This window comes from Hippocampus zosterae, chromosome 2, assembly GCF_025434085.1.
Source record: "Hippocampus zosterae strain Florida chromosome 2, ASM2543408v3, whole genome shotgun sequence".
In the NCBI taxonomy this organism is placed as follows: Eukaryota; Metazoa; Chordata; class Actinopteri; order Syngnathiformes; family Syngnathidae; genus Hippocampus; species Hippocampus zosterae.
In genome coordinates, this window is record NC_067452.1 from 41308930 (window position 1) to 41322138 (window position 13209).

The window sequence follows — 13209 nt, forward strand, 5'->3', positions numbered from 1 at the left end:
TTGTCTCTCACCCGCACAGTCTCATCTTGAGCTTTTGGTGACGTACAGGGCCAATCTGGGTGGAGGAGCCTTAACGCCACAGAAGCTTTGCATACATATTCAATATATAGTCACAGATGATAGATCACCAGGTCGGATTAAAACAAAAAACAAAAAAAACGGAAATTGAGCTGCAGTGTCAATAGCCTTATTTGCCTGGTGATCCATCCATCCATTTTCTGATGCGCTTCTTCTCAGAAGGGGCAGGCCGGAGCCTATCCCCGCTGTCTTCGGCCAGTAGGCGGGGGACACCCTGAACCGGTTACCAGCCAGCCAACCACAGGGCACACAAAGACCCACCGTGCTCGCACTCGCACTGCGGGACAATTTGGAGTGTTCCATTAACCTGCCACGCATGTTTTTGGGAATGTGGGAGGAAACCGGAGTACCTGCAGAAAACCCACGCAGGCGTGGGGAGGAATCGAACCTTGCACCTCTGCACTGTGAGGCCAACGCGCTAATCGCTCGTCCACGGCCGCCCTTTGCCTGGTGAATCAAAATGAAAATCTTATCATTATCATACTAAATTCATCATGTAACGTCAAGTCATTGTTATTGAAGTAAATGATCTTTTACCAGTGTTCCAAAAGGAGTGGGGGGGCTGACTTTTTTTTTTTGTGCTTGGCGCTGAGTTCCGGTGTGTAGCAGGCCCAGTGGCATTTCCATTCCATCCAGCGGGGAGAGTTGATTTCAGTTGCGAATGCCTCGAGGTAGCCCTCGACTGTATTTGCGGCAATGGGCTGGCTGGACCGTGAAGAGCAAAAATCGGCCATTAATTCACGTCCGTTTTAATTACATTGAGGGGAGAAAATTATTAACCCCCCCAAATTCTCGAATAAGCTGGGACATACTACCATTAAGCGTTTTTTAAGAAAAGTAGGTCATCCCCTCCCCAAAAAAACACGCCCGTACCCCCCAAAAAATCTATATTAAAAAAAAAGATTTGGGGAAAGGGGGGGAATCGCGAATTGGTCCACTGTATGAATAAGGTGGTGGTGGGGGGCGCACCTCCAAACGTTGGGGGGGCATGTTGGCGCATGACGCACTTCCGGTGACGCGCTGCAATTTTTAAACTAGTGCCCCCCCCCCCCCTCGTCAGTGATGGCGGCTTCGCTTCGTTGTGTCTCCGCTAGCTGTAATAACAAATGGTACTACAGCCGGCCAGAGATCGACAACAACCCATCTCGGCGAGCCGGGCTCGACCCGGACAAGGAGCTGTCGTACAGGCAACAGGCGGCCAACCTGCTGCAGGACATGGGCCAGCGGCTCAACGTGTATCCTTTTGGCCGCGTTAGCCTAGCCGCTCGAGCTCGTTAACGGCTAGCCGGGCTAGCGGCGGCTCCGGTCGTTCCGTTCGACTCGGTCCCTCCTGCTTTCCTTGCCATCTTCCTTCTTGTCCCGTTCATTTGTTTACGTAGCTCGTGTTTTTTGGCCGCGTTTTTGTGACTGTCGTGCGGAGGAACACGCCAGAGATTTTGATTTGGCAACAGCCGAGCCGTGAAGGCCTCGGGCCTTGACGCGAGCGCGTTTTCCTTAGCTTTAGCTCGCGCTGTAATTCCACTTTTTTTTAAAGGATTTTGCCGACTTCCCCTCCGACCTAAGGAAGGCTTGGCTTCCAGCGCGTTGTTTCGTGCACTTCAAGTAACCCGGAATCGTTTTCACGAGCTAAATCGAGAGAGGCACAATTGTCCTTGCTTCGCAGCAGACCGCTATGCGCGTTCCATTTCTAAGCGCAGTTGATTTGGACGAACCAACGCTATCCGGCAGATCATCTAAAAAGCATCCCAATGGAAGACGTATCGTTTTCCCGCTACCAAGTAATACAGTAACGACTGGAAGACGACTCGATGCGAAGACGTCGTTCCGTTGCGGTCCACATTCGAGGTGGGACCTTTTGTTTTGGACCAGAGCTTAACTCTGGCGTAACCTAATCTTTCGCGTCTTTTCCAGTGGTTGCTATCGTCTGAAAGCTTGCCGAACACAGAGGCAGACACTCTAGAATGATGAAGAACTTGCAAGTAATTTTCGAAAATCAAGGCCCTGGGTTGACACAAATTTCTCGCAGCGTTTGCGGGTGCCGGCGTGCTTGCTTGGCACTGAAGCAACGAGCAAACGCTCCATGAACCGGTCCCGTACATTGGAAGCAATCAACCGAGGGGTTTGAAGTCTTGAGATTTATTGTGGATTGTGCCTCGTATGTAATGTTGGGGGGGGGGGGGGTCACGCTGTGGTGTGAGTAACAGGCCCGACGTGACCACGTTCCATTTGATCAGTTTGACGCCATTCAAATGTTGACGCGACTTAACGAGCATACGCTAGGTCCCAGCTGACCATTAACACGGCCATCGTGTACATGCATCGCTTCTACATGGTCCAGTCGTTCACCAGATTTCACCGAAACGTGAGTATGATGCTACTTGCGTGCTTGGCAACACCTTTTCATTTGGCGCCTGTTGACCCCAGCGCCCCCGCCCCCCTCCCCCGTCTCTCAGGTCATTTCTCCAGCGGCTCTTTTCCTGGCCGCCAAGGTGGAGGAGCAGCCCCGAAAGCTGGAGCACGTAATCAAGGTGGCCCACGCCTGTCTCAATCCGCAGGAGCCCTCGCCGGATGTACGCAGCGATGTAAGTTTGAGCTCGTCAAAAGTGTCTCCCTTTTGGAACCGGCGCACTCCTTTTACCCAAATGGGCACCGTCGTGTCTTCCGGCCCGCGTCAAATCAACCTGCGGGAAGGTTCGACGTCGCCTTTGGCTATTTGGTTCCAAAGTGGCACGTGCGGTCGGTCACCGGGCATTTTGAAAAGATGGATGGCAGAAAAGTTGGCTTCCCGGGATCGCCTCCGGAAGCCGTCGCGATCATTTGACATGACCGAGAGCAAACTGCATGAGCGACCGAACTCGCGCGCCGACGCATGGCGGCCTTGCACTGAGTAATGTGCCTGTCCTCTCAACCTCAGGCCTACCTGCAACAAGCCCAAGACCTGGTCATTCTTGAGAGCATAATACTCCAGACCTTGGGTAAGTTGGGAAGGAAAGCCTGGCTACCTTGAATTCTTTCTCTTGTTGTTTTTTCATGCCCCCCCCCCCCCCTGCCTGTCATTCTCAAGAAGTCGTAACCTGTTTTGACTTTTGTCCAACAGAGACGCCACACGCACTTGGCAATGGCGCAAAATAACGTTTGTGCTTCACCAAGCCACTGAAATAGACAAATCCTTACAACCCCCGCACCTCCCCCCCCCCCTGCCAGATCCCTCCCCGTCCATGTATCCAGTCCGAGGGAAAATGGCATCAGGGATGGATGCCATTTTCCGCGGAAATCCGCCGTTTTATTTCTTAAACTGATCATTTTTGTGAATCGTCTAAATCCGTTGAGAAAATTTTAGGGGGGGGGGTTCAGGTACCTTATGGTCGAGTTTTCCCAAGCTCTCCCGATCAGTCTTTCCATCTTCCGATTGTAAACAGCCCTGCGATTGGACGTGTATGACGTCTTACTTGTTGTGATTGGTCGCCCCGTCCATGCCACGCCCCTTTGGGGATGTTTCCCCATCACTAGCCATTGCCATGCGTGCCTATTGGTTCTCGACCGCAGCGGATTTGGAGCGCGCCTTTTATCGTGATTGGCGGCGGACTCACCGTTTTTGTTTTGTCCCCCTGCTCTTGCAGCGTTTGAAATCACCATCGACCATCCGCACACGCACGTTGTCAAGTGCACCCAGCTGGTCCGAGGTGAATGTCAACGCCCCTTTGACTCATTTTTAGTCGCGCGTGCGTATGGGGGGGGGCCGGCGGCGTGCGTCGAACTGCCTGGTGTTTAAAGTGCGCTTTTGTGTTGTGTTGTTGTTTCAGCGAGTAAGGATCTGGCGCAGACGTCTTACTTCATGGCAACCAACAGGTAAGGGCTTGCTCACGTGCGCCGCAGGCGATTGCAAATCCAAGTCGATACACTGAACCGGCTTTCCCCTTCCCTCGTCCTGCTGCTCTTTTCTTGCTCTCCCGGGACGCACGCCGCCGCGCAGCCTCCACTTGACCACCTTCTGCCTGCAATACAGTCCGCCCGTGGTGGCTTGCGTGTGCATCCACCTGGCCTGCAAGTGGTCCAACTGGGAGATTCCCGTGTCGACGGACGGCAAACACTGGTGGGAATATGTTGACCCCACCGTGACCCTCAAGCTACTGGATGGTACGTGCGCCAAAGACACTGGCACAAGGTTCCTTTATTTTTTTTTTACAAAAAATCGGATTATTCCTCAACATTTCGACCTGACCCTTTGGTCTGTTTCCCATTGGGTAATCCGACGGAACCGAAAAACGGTTACCGTGAATTTCCACAATCCTCGGGCCTGCCGCTGAATTATTTGTTTGTTTATAATTTGTTTAATTTGTAAGCATTTGTTTATAATTGTACAAGTAGACCGTTTCAGAATTTGAAATTTGGGACTCTCAATGCATAATGGGACTCATACTTTTCTGATCAGCGAGTCCCCCGGGACTTTATGATCACTGTGAAACGGCTTCACTCGCCCTCGACGTGGGCTGACCGAAGGCTCGGCGGCGTGCATCTCGCCGCCGGCGTTTGCTGTCAAAATGTAGACGCGAGGGAACGCTGGATTCTGATGTTTGAATCGTCCTTCTCCCCCCTCCCCGCTGACATTGTTTTTCCCGTTTCTTCAATGACTTCAATCAGAGCTCACACACGAGTTCCTGCAGATTCTGGAGAAAACGCCCAGCCGATTGAAACGGATTCGCAACTGGAAGGTACATAAAATTGTGTTTCCAGTGTGTGATGAGCAATCTTGCTGACCTCGGGGTCCCGAATCGCCCCCCGTCGGCTGCCGGCCCCACCCCCTATAGTCGGGTTCACACGAAAGAAGTCTCATATTTGGCGTCTTTGTAGAAAACATGACTCATGTGGTTATTTTTCCGTGTCATTCCGTTGCCAGAGTACGACGGCCGGCTCAACATATTTTCTGGGCTTGAAATTCTGTTCTGTCCGTTCTGTGTCATGATCGATGCTGATTGGGCAAATGAAGTGGACGCGACTCGAAATGTCGCTCTCCAAATAACGTGTTGATGATTGCACCTAGTTTGGAATTTTTTCAAACATTGCGTGGCTGCGCACGGAGAACCTTGTAAATATTTCCCCGGCAAGTGAAAGTGGGGAACTTGGGAACGACTGTATTCCAAATTGGAAACGTCCCACGGGAAGGAACTTGAAATGGAGGCCACCTTGATGAACTGGAATCGCGGAGGGCCTTCCAGATAAATGTTTGCTCGTGTCATAAGTTGACCGTCGGGCCGCTCGTCATCGGGGGTGTGAAATGTGCTCGATCCCGGCAGGATCATGCACAAATGCCGTTTTTCTTCACGCGCGCAACCTCGCTCAGCGGCCCCGTCTGTTATCTCTTCTCAGGCGGGAGGTCAGACGCCAAAGGCCAAGCCGAAGGTCCAGGAGGAGGGAGAGCAGCGGGACGCCATGTTGAGCATGATCTCCATGGCCTCGTCGGAGAGCACCGTGGCGGGCCTGATGAGCCTCTCGGCGCCGCCCTCCGCCTCGGCGGCGGACGAGGGGAGGGGGACGCCGGGCAGCGCGCCCACCTGGAGCGGAAAAGGCCAGGGGGGCCCCGAGCAGCCATCGGGCCACGAGGCGCACGCCCCCGCCAAGGTGTCGTTGAGCGAGTACCGCGCCAAGAACGCCGACGTGCTGGCGGCGCAGAAGAGGAAGTTGGAGAACATGGAGGCCAGCGTCAAGCGGGACTATGCCAACGCTGCCCAGGTTCTCATTGGTCAGCAGCAGAGGAAGGAGAAGCAGCAGCAGCAGCACTCGGGCTCGTCTTCCTCGGACCCGGCCAACCCGTCGCCCATCATTCTGAAAATCCCGCTGGAGAAGGAGAGACACGATCGGAGCTCGCTGAAAATGAGGTTCCCCCTCAGCGGCGGAGGCGGCGCCCGGGGGCCGGAGCAGGACATCAAGGTGCGCATTCGCGTGCCCGACAAGCAACGGGGGAGCTCGGCCGAGGACGGCAAGAGCAGGGACAAGCACAGGGGGGGGGAGCGCTCCAACCACCACCACCACTACTACCATCACCACCACCACCACCACCACCCTTCCTCCAGCAGCACCTCCCTGTCCTCTTCGCACAAGCACTCGTCCGCTTCCGCCGGCGCGGTAGGAAGTGGCAAAAAGCTCCCCGGCGACTCATCCCGGACGACCTCGTCGTCCTCGCGCAAGAGGACGCATCCCCAGGACCCGTCGGCGGGATCCCACCCCGCCGCCAAAGTGAGCAAGGCTTCCCGCAATCCCTACCACCTGCCCCCCCTCTCGTCCTCCTGCGACATCCTGCCGGCGCTGGGCCTCCCCGCCCACCCCCCGGGGGGCTACTCGCACCCCAAAGGCGACAGGACGGACACCAACGGGCACGGCGCCGCCCAGTCTGACGAGTACCAGGACACGTTTGAAATGTTGAACTCTCTCCTGAGCGCCCAGGGGGTGCAGCCCTCGCAGCCGTCCGTCTTTGACTACAGGTCCCAATACGGGGACTACAAGTACCCGGGCGGGACCCGGGGGGCCGGCGCTCGACCCCCGCCCCTGCCTTCAGACCCCCCGCCCCCGCTTCCGCCCTTGCCCAAATGACTCGCCGTCTGCTTCGCTCCGTTCGAAGGTTTTCACGATTGTCAGATGAGCCGCACGTCTGTGTAACGTGCGGCACGCGTGAATCATGCGTGGCAGACGACTTTGATCCATTTTTATTTTTGCTGAGAAGGCTTGAAAAGCTTCTTCGTGTCCCCAGGAGGGTGTGCTTTGGCTGCCATTGTTCACCCCCCCAATCCGCAGATTGAGAGGATATTAAGGACGTTCGATTTGATCGCCACGCACAGGTTGTTGTTTGATCCTGTTTTTTTGCCCCCCCTCTCTCTTGCGCTGTCGTGCCCCCCCGACACCCCTTTCTTCATAAGATACATTTATAGACACTCGTTTTTTTTATCCCCCCCCCCAACCACCACAACAATCAACAATACATACTGTGTAGACGTGACTGAGTCAGTCTCCAAAGCAGCCGTGACCCAAAAAGATGGCCGTGGTGTGTATTTGCCAAATTTGGTAAATGTGTGCAAAGATTGTAAAATGTACAAAACATGACATATTTTTACACTTTGTTAAAAAAAAAATCACGATGTAAATGATCAGCTTTTTAAAATTGTTTCAAGTATTGCAGTCATTGTTTTAAATGGTTGTGAAAAGATGTTCAGCATACTTCTGGGCAGACATGTTTTGTGGGTCAAAATTGTCGAACGCATTGTGCCGATTTTGAATGGTTGAACCTTGGAATTTCTCTTGTCAGGTTTAGATTTAGGATGAGGGTGACCATAACAAGTTTCTGATTAACCAACTGTTGGCTGTCTTTGGTGTAGGTTTTTTTGTGGAAATCCAGTTTTTGCCTGTGAGCTAATACTGGTCTGATGTAATCCTATTCAAGTTGATGTCTCGCTCCGTTTGCGTTGTACGCTGAACTAACCTGTTGAGCTCCAAGGTCTGGTTCTGTCAAGAACGATCCCGTTGGCCTGTGAGGACAAAGAGGAGGATGGTCAATCATCTGTTGCGAGGATGCATTCAATCTTGTTGCGTTTCAACATCGGCTGTGGTTTTCAGCTGGGCTACAAATGACCTCTTTTATATATTTTAGATTGTACGTCGGCTTCATGGCTTTGAAACAACGCCACACAACACACGGTGTTGTAATCATGTTTATATCTGGAGAGAGTAAATGCACTGAGAAGTTGCACTGCGGTTTTTCTGCAATGCAAGTGCGAATCTAACTTTGTTTTGGGGGGGAATAAAAAAAACATTTAACCTGACAACTGCCATGCAACACAGCAATGCAAATCACTTTCTTTACCAGAGCTTTTCCCGCATTTTAGAGTTTTGTAATGTACCCAGGACTGGTCGTCAAGGACGTGTTAGCGGAAGTTCTTCCAGGTAACCTGTTGTATGTGAACTCATATACATCTCTCTCTGTCTCTCTCTATATATAATTTTTTTCATATTAAAGTCAATGCATACTTTAAGGGAATATTTTAAGATATATTTTGTGATATCATTACAACAGCGGTTTTGTAAGACAATAAACCGTCTGCCACGTTTAATTGGCAGCCTTTTAGATAAGTGAGCCCAATTGAAGTGAAGGCACTCGGACCAATCAGCGCTCTCGGGGGGCGGGCTTAAGTTAACTTGGCCTTTGTAGTAAACGTGTGGCGCTTCATTGTGCTTCAGCAGCTCGGCGACGGCGAATCTTTCGGTGAGAGGTACGTGGCGCACTTAGGTTTACCTGTCCGCTTGGAGCGAATAACTATCCTATTGTCGCGGGGATAATGATCGCCCTCTGTGAGACGTTGCTGTGCTTCACGGGCACAGAAAGGCGCAAAGTGTTGGCCGCAACCTGAAGCTAACGAGCGTTAGCTTAGCTACGACTAGCAAAGATGGCGCTGCCATCAGAGTGGCGCACTGAAAAAGATATATATATATAACTTTATTGACAAATGTACCGCATACAGCAAATGGGTAAGCGATGTAAAATGTGCTGTCCTGAAGGAATATAATTTATCATATAACATATATGATACTTTTTCCGAAAGTATAGATGGCTGCATCAAAGGGTAGAGGCGGGGTTGAAATGCGGCGTGCTCGGTTGGGTCTTCGGGAAGAAACCACCGAGCAAAACACAGCAACTTTCCTTTCCATGACTGCTCCTGTTTTGTTACTATAGAATTTTACGCACGAGTCGTCCACGCCTTCCGACCTTTTGTTGGCGTGTGTCCTGTCCGCCGTCCTACGTCACGTTACAATTGTCCAAACCGTCAGAAAACGTTAAACATAAGCAACCATACAAAACAAATAAAGACAAGCGGACACAAACGGAACTCACCACTGGGCCACGCTGACGACGAAGTGAGTGTAATAATTTAACGAAACAAACTGCGATGCCGTTTTTTTTTAACAAGTATAAGAACGGTCACCTGTCAGTGGCAACCCCGCCCCTCTGAAAGCACCAGGTGAACATCTCTAACGTCAACAATTGGCAGTGTTTGTACCTAATCGACACATCGTCGTTTGTTTAACCGGATACAAAATAACAAATGAGAAAGGGTTCACTTCAAAGTAGGGTTGATTTATTTATTCATTTTGGGGTGGGGGGCACTTTTGATCTCGGCCAGCCTAAGACGCACATTGTTGTGAACTTGTTGGCAGAGTCGCCATGAACAGGATCCGAATTCACGTCTTGCCGAGCAGTCGGAACCGACTGACGCCGCAGCCAGCGCGTCCGCAGGAGGCTCAGACTTGCGCCTTCGCCCAGCGTCTGTGCTCGCAGCCGCGGCTGGACGGCTTGGATTTCTGCATCAAACACGTTCTGGAGGACAAAAGCGCCCCCTACAAGCAGTGCAATTACGTCTCCGCCAAGAACGGCAAACGCTGCCCCAACGCCGCGCCCAAGGTGGAGAGGAAAGACGGGTAAGCGCTGCGGGAAAAGCTCGAGTCTCCTTCTCCGTTGCATCGAACGCAAATATTCTCCGTTTGCACTTACTCCGTCATGTACTCACGTCTTGGCTTTCCGTCTCTCTTTGTTTCGAAGCGTGACGTTCTGCGCCGAGCACGCCCGGCGGAACGCCGCGGCCCTCCGCGCTCAGATGAGGAAGGCGTCGTCCGGCCCCTCGCCAGAGGCGCTCTTGTCCCAGCTGAGCGGATACGATGGCGGTCGCTCGGAAGCCGCTCGCCTTCTCGGTAAAGGCCTGCCGCTGCCAGATGAATGGGGGGGGTTGGGGGGGAGCGCAGAAGCCTCGGAGCGTTTTTGACGGTTCACTTTGGGCCGCTGTTGTCATGCGCGTCTACGTTGCATCCAGATGAGGACAGTCCATTGAGTGAGGAAGAACAGACTCCGCTGGTACTGGATCAGACGTGGAGAGGAGACCCCGAAAGTGAGGGCGACAGCATCGACAGCGACCACGAGGATCCGCTCAAGTAAGATGGCTGCTCACGTCCGGCCAAGCTCTGAGCGGCCGCGGCCTCGGAAGCGCAAGCTTGCTAGCTTGGGAAGACGATGTCGGACGGCTGTTTGCTTTTGACAAGTATATTGCGACGTGTCCCCCCCCCCCCCCCCCCCCCCCCCCCCCCCGCAGACATGCCGGCGTGTACACCGCCGAGGAGGTGGCGCTCTTCACCCGAGAGAAACTCATCAGACTGCAGTCCCTCTACATTGACCAATTCAAACGCCTCCAGCATCTGCTGAAGGAAAAGAAGCGCAGATACCTGCACAACCGCAAAATGGAGCACGAAACCATCGGTAAATATGGAGCCGCCGCCCCCTCCCCGCAAAATGTCGGCATCCCGACCGGGCCTCTGCTTTTGGACAACAGGTAGCAGTTTGCTGACCGGACCCGAGGGCCTGTCCTCCAAGGAGAGGGAGAACCTGAAAAAGCTGAAAGCTCTCCGGCGCTACCGCCGGCGCTACGGCGCCGAGGCGCTGCTGCACCGCCAGCTGAGAGAGCGCAGACAGACGCTGACCGAGGGGGCGCCGCAGGTACTCGGAGCTGTCATTCTTGATTTGCTACTCAATGACAAAACAAAAAGGGGTGACGGTTTACTGCAAGCAGACCGATGCATGAACGTTGTCCCAAGTTTGCTTTGTCACGCCGCCGTGGGATCGCCGTACTTGCGCGTGCCTATTCAAGAGCTGATCAAGGCCGCTCCTGCCATCGAGTGACGATTGATCGGACCGGGGAGCTGCACCAAGCCCCTTTAGTCCATTTTTGGAATAGACGGACGGCCCCCTGACGCCTTTCCTCATTTTGCAGGCCCAGTCGCGAGCGGCGCAGGAGAAGTGCGTTTCCTCGACGGATGGCGACCGCTGCCCCAATCCCTGCCTCCCCCTGAGCCGCCACTGCCTGGCCCGTATCCTGGCCAAAGACGAGCCACGTTCTTGAGCTCGCGCAGAGGATCCACCTTCGCGGCGGACAAAAACCTCACACCCCGAGCGGGCCTTTTATTTTTAATTTTTTTTTGGTGCCCCGCGCGGGAGAATCTGTGTCACAGTCGCAGCATCTTGGGAAATATCAAGTGCAAAACGCCATTTTTAGAGGGGTGGCGGGGGCCATCAACAGCTCATCAATTATCATATGCATCAATCATTCTTTTGGCCACCGATGAATCGTTTAGGCGCCTGGCTTACCTTAGCATTTTTCCCAAATTGAAAGACAATTGCCAACGTCTGCTTTTACTTTGGGGTGGGGGGGGGGGATGGCCAGTCAGCCAGAGGTGGCCGCTTCACCTGCCTTTGCCGTTCTTCGTCCTTCCTGACCACCTGATCGGGGCGTCGTGGGCCGCGTTTGCCTTTTGAAAATGTGGTTTCCTCCATTGCGCAACGATTGGCGTCGCATTCAAGAGCGTTTCCGAGCCGGCGGCAAGGCTTGGCTGCGCCCCCCCCCCCCCCCCCCCCCCCCTCAGGCGGAGTCGCGACTTGGCCGCTCGGCTCATCTGCTTGGTTTCTTCTCTTGTGGTTCGGGCCCCTTTTTTTTTCCTTGACGGCGCCCCCCTCAGATATCTTCCAGGACGGCAACCAGGTCCTGTTCAAGAGCTGTCCGGGCACCAAGGACGTCCCGTGCGAGCGTCCGGTGCACATGGGCCAGTCGGACGACCCCCGCTGCCCGCTTCACCTCCCCCTGCCGCCTCCCATGTACCGGCCGGAGCGGGAGCCCCCCCAGCAGGAGCATCCCGCCCCCGGCGCCAGAGAGCTGTACCTGAGCGCCGCCGAGCTCCGGCCCACCGAGAGCCTCCCCCTGGAGTTCAGCGACGTGCGTGCAAGGGGGCCGGGGGTTGGGGGGGGGGGGGCCTCTCCGGCGTTTAACGGGTCCGTCGGCCTCTTCCGCAGGACCTGGACGTGGAAGGCGACGGGACGCAGGGCCCGCCGTCCCCCCTGCAGTTCGACACGGCGCTGGCCCTGGAGGACCACACCATTCGGGCCATCGCCGAGGCGCCCATGGACCTGCTGACCGCCGACGACCCGGATCGGGCGGACCCCGACGTCGACAACGACGACGTCGCGGGCGAGCAGGTTCGTCGGGGTCGCTCGCCGCGGCCGGGTGCCCGGCCGCTTCGCTTCGGGTGACTCCGCCGTGTCGTCCCCGCAGGCGGAGGCGCGGGCCAAAGACGACGCTCCCAGATGAAGGAAAGCCGGCCCTCGCTTTTGCTCTCCGCACAGACGGCGGCGACCCGACTCGACGCTTTTTGAAGCGTTCGCCGACCGCTCTTTGATCGCTCGCGTTCGACGTCGCCCCACCTCGGCCAAAATGTTGATTGGCGTTTGCCGCCGCGGGGAGCGAAGCCTTCGGCGGAGCGCTCCCCGTCGTCATCGGCGACTCGGTAAACGTATCGCTGATGTGCCGCTTTCCTCGCCGACGGGCCTTTGAGGGTGTGGAAGCGCAACGGAGTTTCCGGCAGACGGTGAGGAGGTCCCCAGATCTGAATACCGCATCGGATCTTTTTCTCATCGGGCACTTTGGTGCTGCTCTGCCGCATCTTTAGAATTGATTCATCCATCCATCCATTCATTGAATAATCTGGGGGGGTGGGGTGCGTTTTGGATTAAAGTCGAGTGCAAAATCATTCTCCCCCGTGACTGATGATTGTTGGCATTTTTGAACGGTGAAGCCGAAGTCTACACAGCAACGCTCGGCGGGCGCGACGTGGCGCAAAGGCGACCGATGCGGTTGCCGACTCATTCAGAAGGCCGGCCGGCGACCGATTCGTGCCAATTGGGAAAGGACGACTCGTTTGCACTCTTGCGCTTGGGGTGAAAGACGATTCCCAGAGGGTTAGTGATGATGGCTTTTTCCTCATTCTTGTGCCACGAATGGATGTCGCTTCAGCTCCCGGTTCGGTCCGTATCGCGTCAATCGTCAAAAGCGTTGGGCGCAACGTGTGCTTATTTGGCCGCTTCCGATGGACGACAACAGAAAAGCGGTCGGGTGAGTTGCCGAGAGGCCGAGATGGCCACGCGATGAAGGTCTCCGGCATCGGCAATGAGCCAAATAGTTGAGAGTTGCGAAGTTGTTGAGGAATGACCAGCGCGCCCCTTCTGCTCGAAGAACCGCGACCACGCGGGCTTCGCGTGGACCACGTCTCACC

The 13209-nt window shown here is 54.7% G+C and overlaps 2 protein-coding genes across 4 annotated transcripts; both read left to right on the plus strand.

Annotated features, from left to right (window-relative positions):
• Positions 1–1107: 1107 nt before the first annotated feature.
• Positions 1108–7879, plus strand: LOC127593366 (cyclin-T1-like). 3 transcript variants are annotated; one of them, XM_052054769.1, is made up of 9 exons: positions 1108–1313; positions 2359–2440; positions 2532–2660; positions 2993–3053; positions 3699–3767; positions 3882–3927; positions 4052–4215; positions 4720–4790; positions 5446–7879. In XM_052054769.1, the coding sequence occupies exons 1-9, from the start codon at positions 1141–1143 to the stop codon at positions 6664–6666; spliced, it is 2016 nt and encodes a 671-aa protein (XP_051910729.1). In that variant the 5' UTR covers positions 1108–1140; the 3' UTR covers positions 6667–7879. The 3 variants fall into 3 exon arrangements, with proteins under 3 accessions (XP_051910729.1, XP_051910739.1, XP_051910747.1); XM_052054779.1 differs by having other exon boundaries at positions 3699–3761; XM_052054787.1 differs by lacking the exon at positions 4720–4790 and having other exon boundaries at positions 5446–6627.
• A 407-nt stretch (positions 7880–8286) lies between these two features.
• On the plus strand, positions 8287–12477 carry LOC127593636 (KAT8 regulatory NSL complex subunit 2-like). Its single transcript, XM_052055218.1, has 10 exons — positions 8287–8336; positions 9280–9540; positions 9662–9810; positions 9930–10047; positions 10206–10369; positions 10443–10606; positions 10881–10977; positions 11623–11876; positions 11954–12136; positions 12213–12477. The coding sequence occupies exons 2-10, from the start codon at positions 9287–9289 to the stop codon at positions 12246–12248; spliced, it is 1419 nt and encodes a 472-aa protein (XP_051911178.1). The 5' UTR covers positions 8287–8336; positions 9280–9286; the 3' UTR covers positions 12249–12477.
• The last annotated feature ends 732 nt before the right edge of the window (positions 12478–13209 follow it).

What these genes read in the sequence shown, in the direction of transcription:
- LOC127593366 (XM_052054769.1), top strand. Translation starts at nt 1,141, where the DNA reads ATGGCGGCTTCGCTTCGTTGTGTCTCCGCTAGCTGTAATAACAAATGG. An exon ending in ATGGGCCAGCGGCTCAACGT is followed by an intron (nt 1,314 to 2,358) that starts GTATCCTTTTGG and finishes AGCATACGCTAG; the next exon opens with GTCCCAGCTGACCATTAACA. An exon ending in CATAATACTCCAGACCTTGG is followed by an intron (nt 3,054 to 3,698) that starts GTAAGTTGGGAA and finishes CTGCTCTTGCAG; the next exon opens with CGTTTGAAATCACCATCGAC.
- LOC127593636 (XM_052055218.1), top strand. Translation starts at nt 9,287, where the DNA reads ATGAACAGGATCCGAATTCACGTCTTGCCGAGCAGTCGGAACCGACTG. An exon ending in AAGGTGGAGAGGAAAGACGG is followed by an intron (nt 9,541 to 9,661) that starts GTAAGCGCTGCG and finishes TTTGTTTCGAAG; the next exon opens with CGTGACGTTCTGCGCCGAGC. An exon ending in TGACCGAGGGGGCGCCGCAG is followed by an intron (nt 10,607 to 10,880) that starts GTACTCGGAGCT and finishes CTCATTTTGCAG; the next exon opens with GCCCAGTCGCGAGCGGCGCA.